This window comes from Hyperoodon ampullatus (assembly GCF_949752795.1).
Source record: "Hyperoodon ampullatus genome assembly, chromosome: 1".
In the NCBI taxonomy this organism is placed as follows: domain Eukaryota; kingdom Metazoa; phylum Chordata; class Mammalia; order Artiodactyla; family Ziphiidae; genus Hyperoodon; species Hyperoodon ampullatus.
Window position 1 is genome coordinate 4972570 of NC_136914.1, and position 25486 is coordinate 4998055.

Here is a 25486-nt window from a genome sequence, read left to right on the forward strand (position 1 = left end):
CATAATATTTTATCACTAAAAACACAGAGCATAAATGATACCAAAGACTAGGTGTTTAATAGACTTAATCCTTCAGAAACACAACCATGTTAACTAATGTCAGTTTTAATAAGTACCAATACACAGATATTTAAATATCTTCCACAACTCATACTTAAAATGGCATTTAATGACTTATCATGTGGGCAAACAAAGAGCAATATTTAAAAATATAATCAAATGTCTTTATGCTCACATTTAGAGAAGTTTACCATAAACCATTATAAAACAAAAAAAGAAAATTTAAAATAAAACTTTACTGTTTCAAGTCTTAAATGAGCCTGAAATGCATAAGGAAAACCAGACTGCTCCTTCTGGGGAAGTGTTGCTTCATTTCTAACACTCCTCAGGCCCAGAGAATTTAACTTCTGTGGAGGCGAACCTCTAATGACTACAAGCTTTCCAACACTTTGCTGGGAGTCTGGCAGCTCATTGGAGTACAATTAAAATGTTCTAAAAATACACACACACAGAATATTCACGAAAGCTAGTCTTACTAGCTTTGAAATGTGGTGCTCTTCCTTACTTGAGAAAAATGCAAGAGGTTAAATTTTAAATCTAGAAAATTGCACAGGGTTACTGAAAATGCAAATACAGACTCTAGCACTATTTTTCTCCATGAAGCAATTTTTAGTTTAGATTCAATTAATTCCTCTTCTATGAGGCAACACCCTAAGAACGTGGATGACCACGGTCAAGCTTAACTTTTGCTCTCTAGAAAATTCAATGACTTTAAGGCTGAAAATAAAACACTTCCCCCTATTAAAGGGAAGAGAGTAAAATAGGCCAAAGAAGAGTTTCTTAAACTGCAAACAAGCTGATCATACACAAAATTTTGAGTCAGGCTTTACTTGGAAGAGAAGAGCCACAGATTTCATCAGGTTCTCAAAAGCTATTATGAGCCCCGAAAGATTTCTCACCTATAAAATTAGCAAGCTGGACTAAACAATTTCCTGTCTCAATTATACATTCTAAAACACCATGCTGACTTTGCACCTGTCCTTGTTTTTACCATAAGGCATGATGAATAAATGACCCTTTCATAAAATCTAGTAAAACTTGTAAAGTAATACTACATATTACACATATTGGTAGAAACTGTGATCAGCAGACACTCATGATAGCATACAAAAACAACAAAACAAATCCAAAAGTTAGCTATGACCAAAAGCAATGAAGTTTACAAAGTGACTACTGCAAGTAATATCCTTGACTCAATTCTGAGTCAAAATACCACAAAGCAAAAAGTTACCTGACTTCACTAAATACCAGAAATATACTCAGGGGATTTTTGGCAGCTAGTCAAAGGTTATTAAAAAAAAAAAAAAAACACTGAATGAAATGATGGGTCCTTCAGTTCAAGATTAAGGTGACGCAGTACCATAATGTGGGTTATTTGCTTAAAAAAAAAAAAGGTTTCTCCCTACTAAACTTAACATTTTCAAGACTAGTTGGTCGTCACTTGCCTTGAATAAAAAACTGATACACAGCTCAACTGGCTTTTCTCCTTAAACTACTCTCTAGAACAGAAAGTAGCAAAGGTGATAAGAGGAATGCATGTAGGCTTCAATTTACACAACAGGAATTGTGCAGAATGTACATTTTTCCATGCAAAAAAATCAAATTATGACCATTTTATACCCGGCTGTCATGTCTAATCCACTCCTAAGCCTCTCCTAGCTTCAGAAATACTGGGGCACATGCCAGGAGCGTTGTCAACTAGGACAACTTTGTGTCTACAGCTTTGATTGTATCTCTGAAACCCCAAAATCCATAAGAGTCTCTTCGAGTAATCTGCCTCTAGGAATCCATCCTAAAGAAAGGAACTGATCCAATGATGTTAAAATCTACATGTAGCAAGATGATCAGAGGATAAAAGTATGAAAAGCTGGAAACAAGCCAAATGTCCAGCAATACGTTAGAGAAATTACAGTCCATTTGGCAATTGACCATTATTCAGTCATTTAAGTATGAAATGTGCAGATTATATAACACGGAAGAGTATGATTAACAAGTGAAAAAAGCAGGATACACGATTACACATAAAAACCATGTTATGTAAAAACTATGTGTATATATGTATTTAAATTGCATTAACAGGGCTTCCCTGGTGGCGCAGTGGTTGAGAGTCCGCCTGCCGATGCAGGGGACACGGGTTCGTGCCCCGGTCTGGGAAGATCCCACATGCCGCGGAGCGGCTGGGCCCGTGAGCCATGGCCGCTGAGCCTGTGCTCCGGAGCCTGTGCTCCGCAAGGGGAGAGGCCACAACAGTGAGAGGCCCGCCTAACCGCAAAAAAAAAAAAAAATAAATTGCATTAACAAAACGTATTAGGTGGTTCCTTTTAAGAAGTAGAGTGAGGTTGGGGAAGCAGGGCAGATGTGGAAAAAACTTTCATTCTTTGCATGTCCCTGAATTTTTTGCATTTTTCCAATAGAAATATACTGATTTTACCTGGGTAGTTTTCTCTTAAAAGAGAGACAAAAACATGTGTATATGAAAATATTGATAGGAATACTCAATTACAAAAACAAGGGGCTAAAATGGAAGGATTGTGCATTTAGTTTTTCCTATATTTTCTAAACTTTCTGCAATGTCATATACTTTTTTTTTTTTTTTGCGGTAGGCGGGCCTCTCACTGTTGTGGCCTCTCCCCTTGCGGAGCACAGGCTCCGGAGCACAGGCTCAGTGGCCATGGCTCACGGGCCCAGCCGCTCCGCGGCATGTGGGATCTTCCCAGACCAGGGCACGAACCCGTGTCCCCTGCATCGGCAGGCGGACTCTCAACCACTGCGCCACCAGGGAAGCCCTGTCATATACTTTAATTTTTTTTAATCTATAAAATAACCCTGAGTCATCTTTTTGTCAAGCATATAATCACTCCTTAACCTATTATTTCATTTTTCAGATCCTACTCCAAGTATAATTTTACCACACAACCTATTATTACACAGATTTTAGAGAAACCCCAGGTAAAACTGCATCACTCTAAAATTTAAGATTTTCTTTGACATAACCTGTTTTTCTTATTAGTTATTTGTCCTGTCCCTAATTAGCACTGAAGCCTTTCCCAAAGCCTGACCACAGGTGGCTCATACCGTAGCTGTGGGAAGTGCGGGATCTAGGATCACACTCTCTGGATATGAACCCCAGCTCCGCCACCAGCTGCATGATTCTTGATTTCTCTTTACTTCAACTTGCCCACTGCTAAGTGGAAAATGCCCTACCTAACTCTCAAGGCTGCTATGAAGATTAGTGAAGAAGACTAATGTAAAGCACAACATAATGCCTGACACAGTAAGTGATTAGCTATTATCTAATTAAGCTATTATTCTAAGCAATGCACAATACATATGTGACAAAATATATATTTTAATAATTATTATAATCAGTGGAAAATTCATTTATAACAAAATAAAACTAATTCAATATAATCTTTATGTTCTATGCATTACTCCAACTTAGACATCAAAAGAATAAGGAAACAAAAGAGCTCCCGGTGGGCTTCCCTGGTGGCGCAGCGGTTGAGAGTCTGCCTGCCGATGCAGGGGACACGGGTTCGTGCCCCGGTCTGGGAAGGTCCCGCATGCCGCGGAGCAACTGGGCCCGTGAGCCAAAATTACTGAGCCTGCGCGTCTGGAGCCTGTGCTCCGCAACAGGACAGGCCGCGATAGTGAGAGGCCCGCGCACCGCGATGAAGAGTGGCCCCCGCTCTCCACAACTAGAGAAAGCCCTCGCACAGAAACGAAGACCCAACACAGCCAAAAATAAATAAATAGATAAAGCAAACTGTCAACAAGTAAAAATAAACACTATAAAAAAAAAAAAGAAAACTAGATTCATATTTGCTTTGGCATTCAGTCTGTTGTGATATGTTGTTGAAAAAAAAAAAAAAAAAAGAGTTCCTGGTAACGTCATTTTTATCTCACCTACACTTTAACTTGCATAATTCACTGAGAGCTAAAATTGTTTTTCTTAAGCATCTCTTCTCCTAATTTTCAACTGCCATCATTACTAACAGGATTTTAGTGTTTTCCTTCAGTTTCCCATTAAAAAGGAGAAGGTATTATTTAAGGTCAGGGGAAATTGCCTACACCATGGATATCAAAATGGCAAAACACAAACTTTACTTGAAGAGGGATATCTAAATGCTTTTTTCTTTCTTCCCACTTTTCAGATCACTCTTTGAAAAAAAGCGTTCATTAAATAAAAAACAAAGATTAAGCTTCTCCCCCCCTTTTTAAGGGCAGAGATATATCTGCTTAGATGAGGAATCGAAGAACAAATGAAAATACCTTTCTATACTGGACTCCAGCTGTACTGAAAAATCCCGTACTGAAAAATCCCACTAGTTACTCACAGTCTGTTAATTCCTGATTGGGATAAATCTTCCATTACGTGAGACAGATCAGCTACCCACACTTCAGAGGTGTGAATTTATCTAAGAGGACAAAACACTGTTGTCTGGATTTCTATTATCTACAAAAGGATGTGCATGCATTAAATTAAAACCGAACTGTTCTCATCTACATCAAGGAAAAATTCAACCGTGTGATTTTTCTGCAGCAATTTGAGAAGAGATTGTTTTAAGTAAGTACGGTTGGGTCATTACAAAGAAATGAATCTTCACTAGAAAAATGTGATGCTGGAAAAATAAAAGATACAAAATAAATATTATTAATAGTATAGTACCCGTGAAATAAACTTTAAGAAAAGTGAGGATGGAAACCTTCATAAACTCTAATACGGCTGATAAGATGAATGCACTCCAAGGGGTTGCCATGTTCCCCAAGAAGGACCCACGGCACGTGGGCATCCTGAGGCTGGCAGCGGTCCCAAAGTCTGGAAGTATTTTACCCCCAAAGCATCAACTGCTAGCAATTTTTGAGTCTGTTTTGTCTCTGCCCATGACAAGAATCAACTTGTTCCAAAATTCCACTAAGTATGTTTCTTTTATGTTAAAACTCTGCTGTTTCTGGGAAAGCTAAAAGCTAGAATTTTTTACACATGTGGACTAAAGCTATAGTTGGACTTTTCAGTTCCTTAACAGAATAAAGATTTTTTTTTTAAAGAACCACCACTCTGCTGCAGTTTATTCTGAGAAAGTCACTCTGTTTTTCAAAAAATTTAAAAAGTAAACCTTGTTTTTCTATACAATTTAACTTAAAAGTTCAAGATTTTGTTTTTAAGAAGAAAAACAAAAGTCAAGCATTTAATCTAAATTGATTGCGAGTTCAAAGAAAACTACTTAGGGGAATAGTGATGACTTCTATTTACGAATGCTTTTCTCTAGTCATCCCATCTATAAATACCTAGGTTGTATAGTTTTTAAAAATTGATAATCATGCTATCACTTTTAAGTATTAAATACTTAAAACTTCACGAGACTAAATCCTGATTTCTTAGGCTTCTCTTTAAATACAGGTGAAATGATTTGGGACATCTTTATTTAATCCCCTGTGAAGCTATACTACCCAACTGTATGTCAGCCTCACACAACGAAGGCAAATAGTTTGAAATCCTGGACAAGAAAGAGTACAAACCATGACATTCTAACACACCTGCCTCAATTACATAAAAAGTGGACAGAAAGTGAGAACGTCTCTAAGGTCTGAGATAAACAGAACTTATATCATGTGGCCTAATTGATAACAAAGTTACTATTTTAATAAGTATCATTTCCCTTTGAATCATTTCACTTACTTTATACCAAGATTTCTGAATCTCAGCATTACTGACATTTTGGACCCAGAGAATTATGCTGTGGCTGTCCTGTGCACTGCAGGATGGTTAGCAGTTTCCCTGGCCTCTATCCACTAGATGCCAGTAGAATTCCCACCTCCAGTCAAGACAATCAGAGAATGACTACAGACATTACCAAATGTTCCCTAGGGGTAAAAGTGTGCCCAGCTGAGAACCATGTCTTGACACTAAAGAAAACCCAAGAGTTAACATGGATAAAATCCTAAAACGTGATTTTATTTGAAGTGATTTCATAAAGAGACATAAAATACGTCAATTAGTTGTACTAACCAAGTCAGACCTTGTAAATGGAGACAATACTACTAGGAAGATGTGATCATCCATTCTGAGGGAAGAAAAGATTTCAGGGACATCGTTTTCACAACATGAATGCTAACTGGCACATGACACCCCATTGCTTCTTCAATCAAGAAAGTTTTCAAGCCCATAAAAGATAAGCAGGGCCCCTTGAAACTCTAGCACAAGTATCAGAATGGGTTAATTGACTGTTCACGATGAATTGTCTATAAATTGTTTAATCTCTATCCTGTGTCAAAGATCAGACTAATTAAAATGAAAACAACAAATCTGAGTAGGAAGTAACCAGGAAAAAGAACATTAAAGTCAAGGCAGACAGTCTAAAATTTTGTACAGGGACAACTCATGAACACATCTTAGTTCCTTTCTCTTCACCTAAGCAAAGCTGTTCCTGAGAATTTTCAGAAAGCAGATAATTTTTTAAAAATCATTTTATGGAAAAAAATTCAAAATGAACACTGTCCATTTAAAGGTCTGCATTAATCTTAAGAAAAAGAAAAATCTCTTAGGCTATTTCAAAGCAAGATTTCATCTCTCTTTATACTTATAAACCAACCAAAAGACAGACTTGAAGTTTAAGTATAAGTCCACTTATAGTACAAATGTTGAATCAGTGCCTAGAAAACTACAGCTTTTAAGAATACCAGGCAATCTGAAAATATAATATCCAAAGCTGTGTCTATCAAAATGAAATCTCTTATTTTTCCAAATAAACATTTTATTTCAAACTTTAAAAATATCTTTTCTCTGCATGTGGGAAATAATATTTTAATTTTTATAAGACATAAAAAGTGACAAAAGTGATACTAACATTTTATAACCACATGCCAAAATTTCAACAATTAACTCAATGTTTTAATTCCTTCAGTCTGATTGAAATCAGTCTTGTTTTCTTTCTCAGTGCTTGAGTTTCTGCTTCTAAGCAGACATGAGAAAGAAGCAATGGAAATCAGAACAGCAAATACTGGATTTCTGACGGCAACTATAATCTTTTTTCCTTCTGAATTCATTAAAAAAATTTTCTTCCTCACTCTTCTTTCTTAACATAGATTGAAAACATACTACAGAGTTTTTTTCTTGCTTTTTCCACTTAACATTTTCCCGTGTCTTTAAATATTCCCCCAACACAATTTTCAATGCCCACTACATATAAATTCTATGGTCAAATCATTTAACTGTTTTCTACTTTAGAGATTTTAAATTGTTTCCAATCTTTTGCTCTTATTTCTGGGATGAAAATTTTTATGCATAATTATGTTTGCATCTTCGATTATTTAGGATAAATTCCTAGAAGTTAATTTACTAGTTCAAATAGTAAAAATATTTTTGAGTTGTACATAATAAATTGCTTTCGATAAAGATTATGAAATTTGCACTTCCATCACTGAGAAAGCCAATTCACTGCACATTAAAAAATAACAGACATTTTCTGTTTTAAAAAAACTTGTCAGTTTTAAAAATGAATATCTCATTGCCTTAATTCACATTCTTATTAGCGAGACTGAACTTTTTTTATGCTTATGATTTATAATCCTATCTTCTCAAATTGTCTGTTTGGCCCTTTATCCACTTTTCCATTGTAGTGTTTTTTTTTTCATATTAAACTAGTATGACTCAACGTAAACGCATATAATCCTTGCTTGACATCTAGAAATTTTCTTTAAGTCTTTAAAAACATTTTTTTCTTTTTTCTTTTTTGAATTTTATTTTATTTTTATACAGTAGGTTCTTATTAATTATCTATTTTACACCTATTAGTGTATATATGTCAATCCCAATCTCCCAATTCATCCCACCACCACCCCTGCCCCCACTTTCCCCCCTTGGTGTCCATACGTTTGTTCTCTACATCTGTGTCTCTATTTCTGCCTTGCAAACCAGTTCATCTGTACCATTTTTCTAGATTCCACATATATGCGTTAATACATGATATTTGTTTCTCTCTTTCTGACTTACTTCACTCTGTATGACAGTCTCTAAGTCCATCCATGTCTCTACAAATGACCCAATTTTGTTCCTTTTTATGGCTGAGTAATATTCCACTGTATATATGTACCACATCTTCTTTATCTATTTGTCTGTCAATGGACATTTAGGTTGCTTCCATGACCTGGTTATTGTAAATAGTGCTGTAATGAACACTGGGGTGCATGGACGTCTAGAAATGTTTAATTTTTATGTCCAACCAATCAACGTTTCCCTCTCATTTTTCCACTTCTTTACTACTTAGAAAATCCTTTCCCATTTCAACATAACTATTGACATATTTTCCTTTCATTCTTGTGTCTCATTTTGACACCTATATTTTTAAAACACCTGGAATTTCTTTTTGGTATGGTTATGAGGATGCTGATTTAATATTTAGTAGCATGAGAGCCCATTAATCATTATTTCCAAAAATTTTCCTGCTTATTTTTCCAGATTAACTTTTTTTTTTTTTTTTTTTTTTGCAGTAAGCGGGCCTCTCACTGTTGTGGCCTCTCCCATTGCGGAGCACAGGCTCTGGACGCGCAGGCTCAGTGGCCATGGCTCACGGGCCTAGCCGCTCCACTGCATGTGGGATCTTCCCAGACCGGGGCACGAACCCGTATCCCCTGCATCGGCAGGCGGATTCTCAACCACTGCGCCACCAGGGAAGCCCCAGATTAACTTTTAAAATCACTTTGTCAGGTATCGCTCTCCTCATTCCAAAACAATCTCATTTACATTCTTATGGAAATTGCAATTAAACTATAAATAAAAATCAGGAAGAATGTATAGAAGAATGTTGAGTACTAGGTGCTATCAGGCGTCCTTATCTTGTACCTGACTGTCACAGATATGCTTCCTGTAACTCATTTGTTTACCAATACATGGACTTTTTGTTTCAGATAGGAATTTTTCTTTTTTTATTGTATTAGAGAATTCACCTCCCATTTTTATTACTAAATCTTTAACTGAATATAGATTTTGTATTTTGTCAAATGCCTTTGTGACATTTTTTGGGGACTGTGTATACTATCATGCTTTTCCCTCTAGATCTCATGTATAAACAGGTTTCTTAATAGTAAGCCATCCTTTAATTCTGTCATAAGTCTACTCATAACAGCATTATTCTTTAACATGTTGGTGATTTGGGTTGCTTGTGCTTTAGTTAACAACTTTACATATGAATATTTCTAGTCTGGAGCCTTTTCAAAGATAATTTTTTTGAATACCTATTAAAATTTCAGTGATTTCTATTTCAATTAGCTGTTCAACTTCTATATTTTACTTACATTTTCCCTGAACAACATTTATTTGTAGATTTCCAAATTTGTTTCAGTTTTTAAAATCTTTATTGAATTTCCTGTTTATATGTCATTTATGTTTTCTAATTTGCTTCAGCTTTGATTTTCATTTTTCCTTTCATTAGGTATATTAAATATTTGTCTTCCCCATTTCCTGTCTTCACTGTGTCCACCAAAAATCAGCTATTCGATTTACCAAATCTCCTTTCTGTTTTGTGGTCTAATTTTTTTTTCACTTATTTGCAGGGTGAATCTTAAGGTGTTTTGTGTTGTGATGTGCTATTAACTCAATTTGTAAAGTGTCTATTTCCATTCATACTGTGAACCTATCTTGGGGCAGGCTGCTATGAAACGTTATGCCTTCTAACTATTAATTTAATTAATTAGAAAAGTCATTGTAAACTCACTATAATCTACTGGAATTTTCAGAACGTATTTTTTAAAATTTTGTTTATGTTTATGAAAACAACCCAGTAACTAGATCTGGTCTTAGAAAATTAGAAAATAGTTGTGTTTTTCCAGAAGACACCACTCCAGTGTTTTATATTATTCATTCTCAGCACTACACAAGCCAAACACTTCAAAATAAATTATGTTAGAGGGAAGAAACAAAATGGAATGAAGAAACAAATTGAATGCTGGAAACTATAGTTTAATACAATGTAAAACTAAACAACTTAACTTTATTGAAATTAGGAAAAAATACATTTTAGAAGCCTCATGTTTCTTTTTAGGAATGATAATCTGATTGTTATGAAACTCAATACTTGTATAACTGCTATTCATGCATTCCTGAAATTTGCTCAATTTTTTTTAGTCTATTAGATTCCCTGGTATATTGTTACCATAATTTGGCTTGCATCTTCCTGTGTAATTTGTGTACATTTTTCAGAAATGCTGTTTAATTACCTCTATTGTTTCCTATGAAACTCAAATGGACATTCCTATAAAAGAACATTCTTTGAAATGCATTTTCTATATTATACATAAGTAGGGAGAAAAGGCTTTTCTGAAAGTATTAAATATCTTTTATTTTTACTTCTGTGATTTACCAAAACCCATATTGACTCTACTGGTCAACAGATGTTCTTATTCTTAACTAGAGAATATCCCATTTAATGTAGGAAGCCTCTTCAACATACACTCTTTCCTCAGAAGTTTACATTTCCCTTCTGGTGCAACCACTGTGGAAAACAATATGGAGGTTCCTCAGAAAACTAAAAATAGAATTACCATATGATCCAGCAATCCCACTCCTGGGCATATACCCGGACAAAACTGTAATTCAAAAAGATACATGCACCGCTATGTTCATAACAGCACTATTCATAATAGCCAAGACATGGAAACAACCTAAATGTCCACTGACAGATGAATGGATAAAGAAGACGTGGTATATATATACAATGGAATACTACTCAGCAATAAAAAAAAGAATGAAATAATGCCATTTGCAGCAACATGGATGCAACTAGAGACTATCATACTAAGTGAAGTCAGAAAGAGAAAGACAGATACCACATGATATCACTTACATGTGAAATCTAAAATATGACACAATGAACCTAACTCTGAAACAGAAACAGAATCATGGACATAGAGAACAGACTGTGGCTGCCAAGGGGGAGAAGGCTGGGGGAGGGATGGAGTGTGAGTATGGGGTCAGCAGATGTAAGCTTTTATATATAGAATGAATAAACAACAAGGTCCTACTGTATAGCACAGAGAACTATATTCAATATCCTATGATAAACCATAATGGAAAAGAATATTTTAAGAAGTATATATATGTAAAACTGAATCACTCTGTTGCACAGCAGTAAGTAACACAACATTGTAAATCAACTATACTTCAATTAAAAAAAAAAGAAGAAGTTTACATTTCCCTTCCAACAGCCATAAGAAGTATATGATAGATTTCTCTACATTTACTTTTGAGATATTTGGGTAAAGAGACAGGTAAGCCACTTACATTATTCATGACAAAGGCCAACACACACAGGCCTCTCACAAGTAGGACTGTTAGAATAACTTCTAGGGAACTATGAAATTCATATTAACTATGTAACCACCGTGGTACAGGGAGAGTTTAAAAGACAGACAGACAGCGTGGGGCTGGAAACATCCTACCTGCTTCCCGTCCAGCGTGCAGAGCCTCTTCACCACTCCTGAGTCCAGTTTAATGGCTTCGGTGATATCTGTTAAGACCTGTTCGAAGGAATGAGCAGTCTTCTTATTCAGAAGGATCCGCACAGCTTTTCTAGGCTTCACTCCACTTCGAATCACAGTCACTAATTTGGGTTTGATGAAATCTTTACTTTCCTTCACTTCACTCTTCACCGAGGAGGGAGCAGCCAAGGCTCGGGTGGTCCCACCCTTGATGTTCACAGACCAGTTTGGATTAACATTTTTGGTGTAATCAACTTTACGAAACGGTTCATTCGACGCACACACGTAACTCTCACCTAAAAAGCAAAAACCAGTTTTATCAATGTGGTTGTCCCCACCACAGGAGCATTTTGCATGAAGCAAAAAGGCTAGAAGCCCATTAAGTGAATCCTCAACTTAACAGGTTTGGCGTTCCACCCACACCCCTTTCTTTTCAATAGCATCCAGGTTGGTTTTGAGAGAATAGCATACATTAGAGTGAAATGCACTGGACGAAGAAACTAGAGATCTGGGTTTTATTCTGGTCAAATGTCACCCTGGATAGCGCAGCTTACGGGATCTTAGTTTCCCAACCAGGGATAGAACCCGCGCCCTCAACAGTGAAAGCGCAGTGTCCTCACCACTGGACCACCAGGGAAGTCCCTGCACTGTGCTTCCCAACATCAGTATCTGTAAAGGGACGTTGTTGAACCAGGTGAATTCTAAGGTACTCTCTACTTCCAAAAGTCCATTAACTAATTTAATTTTTAACGTCTCATTCTGGAAGAAATAACTGTATCACAGAATAATACATTCTCATGGAAATAAAACTGTCTTCCTCCTCCTTCCAATTATAGATTTCAGCCCTAATCAAAGAAAAGTTACTACAAAATTCACATAGCTGACTAAATTCACATATTCAGTTATATGATCATTTACTCAATTAATGAAGCACTGCAAAAATGAAGGGAGAGTTTTGACAGCTCAAAGAAACATATCGCAAGCATTTTTTCCTTAATGGAAGAATATGAATTTAAAATAGTTTAAATAGACAACCTTTTCATTGTCTACTTAAATGAGGAAGGATATTTAGTAGTTAAAATGATGTATTCATTATTCATGCAGCCTTCTGCTTAATTTTCACTAAGTAAAACATTAAAACTATAGTATTTGTCAATTGGTTAACTGATTCAATGTTCATTAATTTTAAGTTCCAAAACTTTATGTTGAAAAATCACACTTTTTCTCTCAGGACACTCAGAAGTCACCCACTTCTTTTTAGTCTCAACTTTCTGGCATGCAAGATAAAAGGATTACACTCTAAAATTTTCTCCAAGGTATCTTCTAACTCAAAAAGAATTCATTATTTTTTCACACATGCAGTTTAATGGCCTCATTTTTAATATATAGATTTGCCGACAGGGAGAGAATATGCAGACAAAAGCATTTAAGATTTTGGTTCCTTAGGCAGTTATAGCTCTTGCTATTAAACAATAAATGCTTATTCTTTGTTAGACACTAGGCACCTACAAGATTGATTAGAAGCAATCAGTCTTCCCCCAACCACAGTCATGCTACTGTAGGGACTCTTGTTTAAGATTTGTTACCCCCCCGCCAACCTGTCACTTCTCCATTCCATCCATCCTGTTGAGGAACATCACTTCCTACTCACACTCCTCAGCTAGAAGCCTAGGCATCATCCCTCACCCGTCTGGCTTCCCTGCACACTGCATTCTGACACCAAGTTCCGTCCACTCTACCTTCTAAATATTTCTAAAAATACCCCTCCCCTCTGCCCTCAGCACCACCCACTTCCCACCTGGATCCATGCAAGAATCTTCTGTTTTCTACTCATTCCCCAGAGAGAGAACAAGTTTTCCAAATGATAGTGCATTTTATGTTACTGATACAGCTGAAAAAGTATATCCTAAAGTAATGAACCTTGATTCATGGATAAAATATCACACTGTGAGAGAATTTTTTAAACTCTTACCAATACATATTAAAACCGCACTCACCAAAACAAGGAAAGGATAAACATCTCACTTTAAAATTAGACTTAAAGATATAAATGTGTTATGTATATATATATATATATATATATACACATATATATATATATATCTCATACATGGAGATATGAAAAATAAAGCAGTTCCTGAGGTCCAGAATTGATCTAACATTCACAGCTAGACCTCAGTGTTACTATAACCTGATCTGACCTGTGGCCTTCTGTGGGATATCATCTTACAGAATATCTATATCAAATGAAGCCATTCTGGGACTATGATAAAGTGACACAAAAATAAGGTCACTCAATGAGTGATTGCCATTTCGTTACCAACTATAGCTTTTTCCTAAATCTAGTCTGCTCTCACTATAAATAGGATTTAGTGAGATATTCAATCACAGAATTGTCCTTCCTCTCACAGCACCCAATACTGAATGAGTCCCTGCTTCCTTGGAACCAAAGCCCAATTTCTATGACAGCTCTCGCAGCTCTTACTGAGCTGCCCTGAGGTATCCTATTATGTCCATTCTTCCTTACTGCAATGAGTAGCAAACTCAACTTGTTCACCTCCAGGTATGTTCTTGGTGGTCTTTAGCTGAAGAGAACTGAGATACATACACACACACTCAGACGTATTCATATTCTCCCTCTCTGTATCTCTAAAAGCAGTTCTTTGACCATAAGACATTGGTGGGAAATCATTTTGTAAATTATGATCACATGAATACTACACAGAAGAGGATTTGTGTTACAGAGAACAAACTAGTGGTTACCAGAGGGGAGAGGAGTCAGGAGAGGGGCAAAGTAGGTGAAGAGGATTAAGAGTTACAAACTACTAGTTAGAAAATAGATAAGTCACAGGAATGTAAGGTACAACAAAGGGAATATAGCCAATATAGCCAATATTTTATAATAACTTTGTATGGTGTGCAATCTATAAAAATATCAGGGCCTCCCTGGTGGCGCAGTGGTTGAGAGTCCGCCTGCCGATGCAGGGGATACGGGTTCGTGCCCCGGTCTGGGAGGATCCCATATACCGCGGAGCGGCTGGGCCCGTGAGCCATGGCTGCTGAGCCTGTGCATCCGGAGCCTGTGCTCCGCAACGGGAGAGGCCACAACAGTGAGAGGCCCGCGTACCACAAAAAAAAAAAAAAAAAAAAAAAAAAAAAAAAAAAAAAATATCAAATCACTATGTTATATGCCTGAAACTAATATTGTTAGTCAACTATACTTCAAGGAACTTTTTTTTTTTTTTTAAGAGGATCTGTTTTCTGTATAGAAAGAGGATGAACAGAAGCAGGAAGTGGTGATACACCTTTACTGTTTTCAAGCACAGTGCAGAATAGAAAGTCCTTCCACCTCCTCTGACGCTCTCCAGTGGCATGCCTATGGCTTCCTACCACTGACATCTGTTCAGAGACACACTGCATTACTTCATGTTTAGCAGGTTGACAAACCAATGGTCAACAGTTGTGTAATACAACCTGGGTACTTGTTAACCATTAACTTTCATCCTTACTCAACCAAATGAACTGCCTCCTATGTAAGAGGCAAGAGGCTACTAAAAGCTAGGAACTCCCCAATCTCTTGTTCTCTGAAAACTGTCATCCCTACAGATGTATTTCAGTCTGGGCCAATTTTCCCGCCTCTTCTCCCTTTTCAGTGACAAGGGTACCCTCCTCCTATTCAGTGTTAAGTCTCTCGCAACATCTGGGTCCTTCCTGCTGCTCATGCTGAGGTTTCAGGCACGTTCTCCTTCTCTCCTCCATTTACCTACCAGGACTTTATAGAGTATCTCCCACTGTAGCACACACAGATCTTAACGCTCTTCGTTCCTCGCCCCTTCCACCTAATGTGCTTTGGCTTCCATTCACTGCCCAGCTCCTCATCTGGTTTCTCCCACTTCCTCGCCCACAATCGGCTCTTAAGCCACTGCAGCATCGCCTTTGCTCCCCGTGCTCCCTGGGCTGAAACACCCTGATCCCAAGCACTTCTCTTCTAACTGCCAAATGCCAAGCACTTCTTGTAATTTCCCTTGGCGTCTTCTGAGGGCATTGGGCACCAGTCACGATTCTCGCCCTGCAGATCCTTTTCCAACTCAGCTTCCAGGATCTAATTTCTTTTGGCTTACCTCTTACTTCCTTGGTAGCCCCTTCTCGGTCTGCTTTTCGGGACCTCCTTCTCCCCTGCATCCACTTCATCCTCCTTAGACTCTCTGGGGGCAGCCACATCCCACGGCTTCAATCACCACCCGGACTCTGAGATATCTCCAGCCCAGTCCTTTCTTGAGTTCAAACCACTTCAAGAGCATCTCTACGAGATCATCTACAGCTGTCTCATGTGCCAAAAGTCTAAAACTAACTTCACTCCCCATGACTGCCACCCAACCTCAAACACTTCTCTTCTGGAATTCCCCAACTTAATGAAATCACCACCTACACAGTCACCCAGGCAAAACCCAAAATTCCTGTCTCTCTTCTTTTTGCCCCATATTCAACAGAGTTAGCAAAACTGCTGACTTGGTCTAAGCATCTCTGGAACCCACCCCCTTCAACCCTGCTCCCTCTCTTTTCTCCCCAGATTAGAGTAGTTCATGAGGCCCACTTATCCTCCACAGAGCTGTCAAGACAGAATGGTACTGGATCAATGGAACAGTATAGAAAGCCCAGAGATAAACCCACACACATACGGTCACCTTGCCTTTGATAAAGGAGTCAAGAATATACAGTGGAGAAAAGACAGCCTCTTCAATAAGTGGTACTGGGAAAACTGGACAGCTACATGTAAAAGTATGAGATTAGAACACTCCCTAACACTATACACAAAAATAAACTCAAAATGGATTAAAGTCCTAAATGTAAGACCAGACACTTTAAAACTCTTAGAGGAAAACATAGGCAGAATACTCTATGATATAAATCACAGAAAGAGCCTTTTTGACCCACCTCCTAAAGAAATGGAAATAAAAACAAAAATAAACAAATAGGACCCAATGAAACTTAAAAGCTTTTACACAGCAAAGGAAACCATAAACAAGACCAAAAGACAACACTCAGAATGGGAGAAAATATTTGCAAATGAAGCAACTGACAAAGGATTAATCTCCAAAATTTATAAGCAGCTCATGCAGCTCAATAACAAAAAAACAAAAAACCCAATCCAAAAATGCGCAAAAGACCTAAATAGACATTTCTCCAAAGAAGATATACAGACTGCCAACAAACACATGAAAGAATGCTCAACATCATTAATCATTAGAGAAATGCAAATCTAAACTACAGTGAGGGCTTCCCTGGTGGCGCAGTGGTTGAGAGTCTGCCTGCCGATGCAGAGGACACAGGTTCATGCCCCGGTCCGGGAAGATCCCACATGCCGGGGAGCAGCTGGGCCCGTGAGCCATGGCCGCTGGGCCTGCGCGTCTGGAGCCTGTGCTCTGCAACGGGAGAGGCCACAACAGTGAGAGGCCCGCGTACCACAAAAAAACAAACAAACAAACAAAAAAACTACAATGAGATATCATCTCACACCGGTCAGAATGGCCATCATCAAAAAATATAGAAACAATAAATGCTAGAGAGGGTGTGGAGAAAAAGGGAACGCTCTTGCACTGTTGGAGGGAATGTAAATTGATACAGCCACTATGGAAAACAGTATGGAGGTTCCTTAAAAAACTACAAATAGAACTACCATATGACCCAGCAATCCTACTACTGGGCATACACCCTGAGAAAACCATAATTCAAAAAGAGTCATGTACCAAAATGTTCATTGCCCCTCTATTTACAATAGCCAGGACATGGAAGCAACCTAAGTGTCCATCAATAGATGAATGGATAAAGAAGATGTGGCACATATATACAATGGAATATTACTCAGCCATAAAAAGAAACAAAATTGAGTTATTTGTAGTGAGGTGGATGGACCTAGAGTCTGTCATACAGAGTGAAGTAAGTCAGAAAAAGAAAAAGAAATACCGTATGCTAACACATATATATGGAATCTAAGGAAAAAAAAAAAGGTCATGAAGAACCTAGGGGTAAGACAGGAATAAAGACACAGACCTACTAGAGAATGGACTTGAGGACATGGGGAGGGGGAAGGGTAAGCTGTGACAAAGTGAGAGAGTGGCATGGACATATATACACTACCAAACGTAAAATAGATAGCTAGTGGGAAGCAGCCGCATAGCACAGGGAGGTCAGCTCAGTGCTTTGTGACCACCTAGAGGGGTGGGATAGGGAGGGTGGGAGGGAGACGCAAGAGGGAAGAGATATGGGAACATATGTACATGTATAACTGATTCACTCTGTTATAAAGCAGAAACTAACACCCCATTGTAAAGCAATTATACTCCAATAAAGATGTTAAAAAATGTAAATCTGATATCTTTTGCCTGCATCACTGCCTTTAGAATAAAGACCAAACTCCCCAGCGTATTCACATACCTCCATCTCGCCTCTCACCACTTTCCCGCAGGCTCCTAAGTTAGTGTCGCACCAGTGTACTTGCACTTTCCTTCCAAAATCGTCACACCCTCTTATTCTCATTCCTTCTTATATGCTTGAAATAGCCTTCCTCCTCCTCTCTCCTTACTTTTTTTTTTTTTTTTTTAACTGACCAGTCAAGATTAATCACCCCAGCTAAGGAGGTAAAGCAACAGGAACTTTGATATATTGCTGGAACTTCCATGTACTTTAAATTGGTTCAATCACTTAGGAAAAACAGGTGGGCATTATCTAGTGATAGATAAGCTGACAACATATACATCATATATGTTTCCACCCCAGGAAAATACCCTGGAGAAACTGCTGTATATGGGCACCACAGTACACACACACACACACACACACACACACACACACACACACACACACACACACACACTCTCATAGAATGGGCTCAGTAGCCAAAGATGATAATCAATCCACATATCCATCAGCAAGAGAACAGACACACAGATTGTGGTATATTCATATAATGTACTACTACTATGCAGTAATGGAAATGAACAAGCCAGCTATATACAACAACTTGGATGAATTTTACAAATAACGGTGATCAAAAGATAACAAAAGAATAGAATGCAGTAGGATTTAATTTCTTTAAGTTCAAAACTGACAAAAGTCAAACTATACTGATTAGGGATGCCTTCATCACTGGTAAAAATATAAAGAAAAGCAAGAGTCAGGCTACCGTAACTTGGGAAGGGTTGTAACTAGGAAGGGACACTGGGAGAGCTTCTCGGATGCTGGCAGTACTCTCTCTTTCTTTCTTTTGTTTTGGGTGGGGAGCATGCCATGTGGCTTGTGGGATCTTAGTTCCCTGACCAGGGATTGAGCCCGGGCCCTGGCAGTGAAAGCGCAAAGTCCTAACCACTAGACAGCCAGGGAATTCCCAATACTCTGTTTCTTGATAGTAGTCACAAAGGTGTTCACTTCATAATAACTCACTGGGCTGTACATGTATGATTTATGAATTTTCTATAGATATGTGTTTCATAATTTAAAAAATTATGTCACTCTTGGGCTTCCCTGGTGGCACAGTGGTTGAGAGTCCACCTGCCAATGCAGGGGACACGGGTTCGTGCCCCGGTCCAGGAAGATCCCACATGCCACGAAGCGGCTGGGCCCGTGAGCCATGGCCGCTGAGCCTGCGTGTCCGGGGCCTGTGCTCCGCAACGGGAGAGGACACAACAGTGAGAGGCCAGCGTACCGCAAAAAAAAAAAAAAAAAAAAAAAAAAAAGTCACTCTTGGGTTCACTTATTGTATCCTGAGCCTACAATATGTTAACTTCTCATAATCCTTTATTCTTTAACTGTCTCTTCCGGTGGTTCTTAGAGAAGAATCTTTTTTTCTCGTCAGGTGATTTTGTTGTAGAAGCACAGATGCCCAGGCCTCACCACAGTTCAACTGAACCAGAATCACTGGAAGGTAGCACCAGAACATGTGAGTAAGGCTTCCTAATTCACAGGTGACTCTGAACACAATCTCTGGTTACAAACTACTGCCTGGACTGGAAGCTCCTTGAAAACACTGACTGTCCCCTTCTTCATGTTACCCACACCTAGCCCAGCACCAACAGCAGGCACTCAAAAGATGTTTGTCAAAGTCATGACAAAAACGCATATTTCCAAAACAAACTTGTACGTCTCACGGTTTGGATTTGCATCACTTCTAGGTAAAACATTTGCACAGCGTAGGTGTTGACACCCAATGACCGTGAGAGGCTCAGGTCAGGCTCCTGAGGGCATCATGTGTGGTCTGAGACACTCTTCGGTCATTCTACCTCATCAAAGGGCAAACTAAGGCACAGAGGAAAACAAGCAGGCTGTGAGCGCTGCCTCGTACCTACCAAGTGTTCTTTTTCACTTCACACCATCAGAGCACCAAGAGGCCATGGCACAGTTTAGTCCAATAAATGCACTGTGTCTTTCAATCAATGGAACATGTGTGTGGGTGTGTATGGGTTTGTGTGTGTATTATATATAAAATACATTTTAATAGCTAAATCAAAATAATCCCTTAACATTTAAAATGTCAATTTATTGTTAGAAATTACAAACAGCTAAACGCATATTTACACAGTTGGAAGTTCCACAACAGAATGTTTTAGCCTACTTTTCTATCAGTGACTATGAAAGTGTCTTATCCACCTCTGTTAAAATACTTACATTAACTGCCTAAAACCACTAATTAGCTTGTAATTACAAACTATTTTTGACATTTATGGCAGAAGATCAGTTATACGAAATTTGAACATTGAGAGTATACCTAACTCTTGGAGCAGAAGCAAGCACTGAACTTTATGGTGAAAAAGAAAACTTGTTTACAAGTCTAAAGTGCAAGGACTATTTGTAGAGGCATGGATGGACCTACAGACTGTCATACAGAGTGAAGAAGTCAGAAAGAGAAAAACAAATATCGTATATTAACACATATATGTGGAATCTGAAAAAATTGGTATAGACTGTCTTTTTCCAAAGCAGAAATAGAGACACAGACATAGAGAAGAAACGTGTGGGATACCAAGGGGGAAACGGTGGGTGGGATGAACTGGGAGACTGGGATTGACATATGTACACTATTGATACTATGTATAAAACAGATAACTAATGAGAACCTACTGGATAGCACAGGGAACTCTACTCAGTGCTCCGTGGTGACCTAAATGGGAAGGAAACCCAAAACAGAGGGGATATGTGTATACATATAGCTGGTTCACTTTGCTGTACAGTAGAAACTAACAATATTGTAAAGCAACTACACTCCAATAAAAAAATAATAATAAAGTGTAAGGACTCATTAAGCTTAAGGAAAAGCCTCCCTACACACACACACACACACACACACACACACACACACACAGAGTTTTAAATATGGTAACAGAGAAAAGACAAAGAGGAAAGAAAAGAAAGTATGGCTGACACTTAAGGTCTAATACCTGCAAAAATCTTAAAAACTGGGCTTCCTTGGTGGCGCAGTGGTTGAGAGTCTTCCTGCTGATGCAGGGGACACGGGTTCATGCCCCGGTCCGGGAAGATCCCACATGCTGCGGAGTGGCTGGGCCTGTAAGCCATGGCCGCTGAGCCTGCACGTCCAGAGCCTGTGCTCCGCAACGGGTGAGGCCACAACAGTGAGAAGCCCACGTACCGCAAAAAAAAAAAAAAAACATTTTAAAAACCTAAATTCCTTCCCAACTTCCAAAATTGAGAAAGAAATTACTTCCAAAGGAATGTAACCAAGGAAAATAAATTTGGGTATGTTGCATCTACAAGATGGTTTGATGTCCTTAATGAAGTACAGCATCTGTGAGACTGTCCTATTGGGTAGACAATAATGTGCATATCTCCATCTAAAGCACATCAAGGACACATTCCCACACCCAGCTGGTTCAGAAGAATACAGGGTAAAGAAAAGACAGACTGATTACTATTCTGTTGTGGCAAACAGCTTACTGGGTTTTCTACCCAAACTGTACAGTGCGCAGAATTTAACCTTATGGGAACCAGCATGGTAACATAAAGTACACTGTTCTCACCTGGATGCTGTTCCCTTCTGTACTCATTTGGTTTATCCGTGGACCACTGCTGGCGCATTCACAAAATGAATATAGCAGCCTTTCCTACAGGGAGGGGCTGAGGACACAAGATGAGATCTTTCACCCCTAAGACCAGTGCCCCTTCAACACATCTGAAGGCAACAGGCTGAAAACGACTGTGATACCTTCCACGGAGAAAGGTGTGGAGACGTTACACTGAACATCTGAATATGTAGGAAGAAGCATGTCCACAAATCCACGCTTCGGCATTGAAATTTGGGAGGAGTTAACTTAAGACCAAAGAAATTATGTAAAAGTAAAAACAAAAATGCTGCTCACTAACCAAAAAGCCTTAAAGCTTACCCACTGAAAAAAAAAATTCTATCTAATCTCCTGGTAGGATGGAACCTACAGATCAGATCCGTTATTCGTCTTCTTGCTGCTCAAACCTGAGCCAACTGTATCCCACAATCTACAAGCGTTCACCTTGGCAATTTTAATTCTGTACTTTTTTTTTTTGGCTGCGCCGCGTGGCTTGCGGGATCTGTTTCCCAGCCAGAGATAGAACCCAGGGCCATGGCAGTGAAAACCCAGAATCCTAACCACTAGGCCACCAGGGAACTCCCAATTCCATACTTAATTTGATGATAAGACTTAAAATGTTTATATCATCTTATTCTGGAACATCTGAATGTCTATTTCTAAATCAAGTGCAGCCAGGCCACTCCGTGCCCACAGCCTCAACTCCTTTGGCATCAAGTGGTGTAACTTTGCTGGGAGTTAATGAGGAAGAAGTGGACTTACTATATGTACAAGACATGCACAGAGAGTTAAGTCCATAGGACATATTTTGCTCTGCGGGAATGAAGGCTTGTTAGCAATGCAAAACTGACTCGTCACACTGCATTCTGAAACACAGCGCACCAAACTCAGCGTTCAGCACCATGGTCACACTGGGAACAGTTTAGTTTGAGCAAAGAGCATCTGGAGCTTTATGTTGCTATTTTCCATTTTTATTGGTTAGACAGTTTTGTTGGTTTTTAGGTTGTCTCGTTTGGGTTGTATTGGTGTGTAAGAGCTATATGCCTAAGTACATCTACCTTTAGAAATATTTAAGTGACAATATATTTAAAGTAATTAAGGCAATGCTGGGCTTCTGCAACTTGGTTGTTAGATTTTTACATTGTTTTTCAATTTTAATTATCCCAAACCTTGCAAAAGTTTGAGAAACACTGCAATTTTAAGGATACTGAGAAAGAGATCTTCAAACCAAAATGTGCCCATCTTACACTTGTTTGTAAGTAAACTGGGGCATAATGGATATAGGGTCAGGCCTTCAGTTGGCTCATCATCTGAGTAGAGGTAAAAACCTCCCTCAACAGAGTTTCCCCAGCTTCTGGAGGTCTTTGCTTAAGATCTTCCTCCCTCACCGCCACCCCCCCAACCCTTTAAATCTCACTATGGGTCTAAGAGGAAGACTTGGCTCCAGTTTTAAGCAAGTGATGATAGTGAGAATAGCTCAAAAAGATTCAGTGCAAGTGATGAAGGATTCAGAAACCAGATGTTTGTCAAAAAAGAGTAGTGATGTTTAGGGGATGGGCGGAAGGGGGAACAGTAAAGCATGACCACTGCCAAAAAATGTCTGAAGGGCTGACGTGTAGCTCCATCTGGAGTCTTACGCAGCTCCAAACGGTGGGGAAGTTACAAGGACGCACATTTTGGTTTGAGATGCTGAGGACCACTCCCATTTATCGAAGAGACACTGCACACTAGGACTCTGCTAAGTGCTACAAGGTTCATGCAGAACCTTCCAGCTATTGGCCTTGATCACTAAACTAAGAAGAGATGAGTTTACGTCAGGCTATTTCTCAAGTTCGTTCTTTTGTAGAGGCTTGATGAAGAGTATAACCAGTAGTAAGTTTCCATAACTCCTTTTTCTTTTCCTGCTTCCTTAACAGATGAGGTAGAATACTGTCAAAAGACCAAGATAATGGACAAGGATACTGGTGAAGAGAGCGTCAATCACTGCCTTTCAGAAATAATGACACTGTTATTACATAAAAATTAACAAAGTAATCTGAAGTTTGTAAAACATACACAGTGAAGGAAGAAATAAATCAATGACAATTAAAAAACTTCTATTGTGATACATTTTGGTTGCAAGTGATTATAATTTAACCAACATACAAACAAATGGTAACATAGTAGGTCATAATTGTAGATTATTTTAGTTATGTTGAGACGTTAGTAAATGTTATAGTGTAATCAAAAGTACTAAAGTTGATCTCACAAATCAGTGCTTTCCCATTCCTTGTCTTGAAGGTAGTAGCTTCTGACAAATTACAATATGGCTAGTCTACTGCTTCAGGCTGCAAGAAATATGGCAAACAGGGTAAAATAGCCTGGATTAGAGCAAAAATTATAGCATGTCAATGAATGAAATTCTAGCCTTAAATTATATTTCCAACTCATAGAATTTAGGAAGTATTGTAGAGGGACTTCCCTGGTGGCACAGTGGTTAAGAATCCGCCTGCCAATGCAGGGGACATGGGTTCAAGCCCTGGTCCAGGAAGATCCCATGTGCCCTGGAGCAACTAAGCCCGTGTGCCACAACTACTGAGCCTGTGCTCTGGAGCCCGTGAGCCACGACTACTGAGCCCACGAGCCACAACTACTGAGCCCACATGCCACATCTACTGAAGCCCATGCACCTAGAGCCTCTGCTCTGCAACAAGAGAAGCCACCACAATGAGAAGCCTGAGCACCGCAACGAAGAGTAGCCCCCGCGCTCCACAACTGGAGAAAGCCTGCGTGCAGCAACGAAGACCCAATGCAGCCAAAAAACAAAAAAAGTATTGTACAATGCAGATTGTATTTAAACTATATGTGAAATAAATTTTCTAAAGACAATGCTTAAAATAAGAATGCTAAAAGATGAACGAAACTAAGTCTTAGCTACGTCAGAGAACAAACTCAAAGCAGACACTGAAAATATTAGGGGGCTTAGAATAGTCCTGGGATTTAAACATACATTCAAAATAAAGGTACAAGAATTTGATTATGAAAGATGTCCAAAGAGAAAAATCAAGTCAGTCATCTCAGACACTAGTGAAATTGATAAATTGTTAACATACAAATATACTGCATCCCTTTTTTCTTGAATAAAAACTTATTTCAAAACTGAAATATGAAGGGGCAAGGAATATTTGCCTTTTGCATGACCTTATTTGACCTCTGCAAATCTAGCCAACTGTCCAGCTGGCTGTCTTAACTAAGATTTTTTAAAAACCAGTATCCACCTATTCCCACCCATCAAAATGCCTTATATATGGCACAAAAGTAATCATCAAACATCAAGTGCCAGAAGTATTTATTGATAGGATAAATGAATTAACAAAATGACCATGGTCCCAGCCCTCAATGGGCCTGTACATAATTTTCCCTTTCCTGAGAAGATTCTATGGGGAAGAGCCTCCTATAGGTTACTGAGGGTTTAAGAACTCCATCTAAACCCAGGTAACCACATTCAATCACAAAACCTGGCCAATTGTTAGAGACATGGAGCCAGACATATCATTTCTCTTTTCCACTTCCAGAAGCATTTCCCAAGATCACTGAACTTTAAAGGGGAAGCAGCCTTAGCAATTACCTGACCTTCCTCATTTTGCAGATAAGGAAACCAAAGTCAAGCAAGACAACTCTGCAGAATTTGAATGCACAGACCCTACTATGCCGGTGTATAGGATAATGTATGGTTCATTTCAGGAACCATACACAAAACATCCTAAAACTGTCTTTACATCTGCAGTGACTGATGAACTACCACCATCTTCATTTTCCAAATAAAAATAACTAACAGGTTTGGCTGCAGCGGTGATGCAGCTCTAGATTGCTGATACATGACCTATGCAAACTTCAGGGGT

At 38.7% G+C, this 25486-nt stretch overlaps 1 protein-coding gene across 2 annotated transcripts in view; it reads right to left on the reverse strand.

Annotated features, from left to right (window-relative positions):
• DCLK2 (doublecortin like kinase 2) overlaps positions 1–25486 on the reverse strand; it is a gene marked incomplete at both ends in the record, with an annotated part of 155414 nt that overhangs the window by 123682 nt on the left and 6246 nt on the right. For both annotated transcript variants that reach the window (XM_079714920.1, XM_079714919.1), the window contains one exon: positions 11497–11831. In XM_079714920.1, the coding sequence (XP_079571046.1) occupies positions 11497–11831 (335 nt within the window). The remainder of the gene's footprint in view (positions 1–11496; positions 11832–25486) is intronic.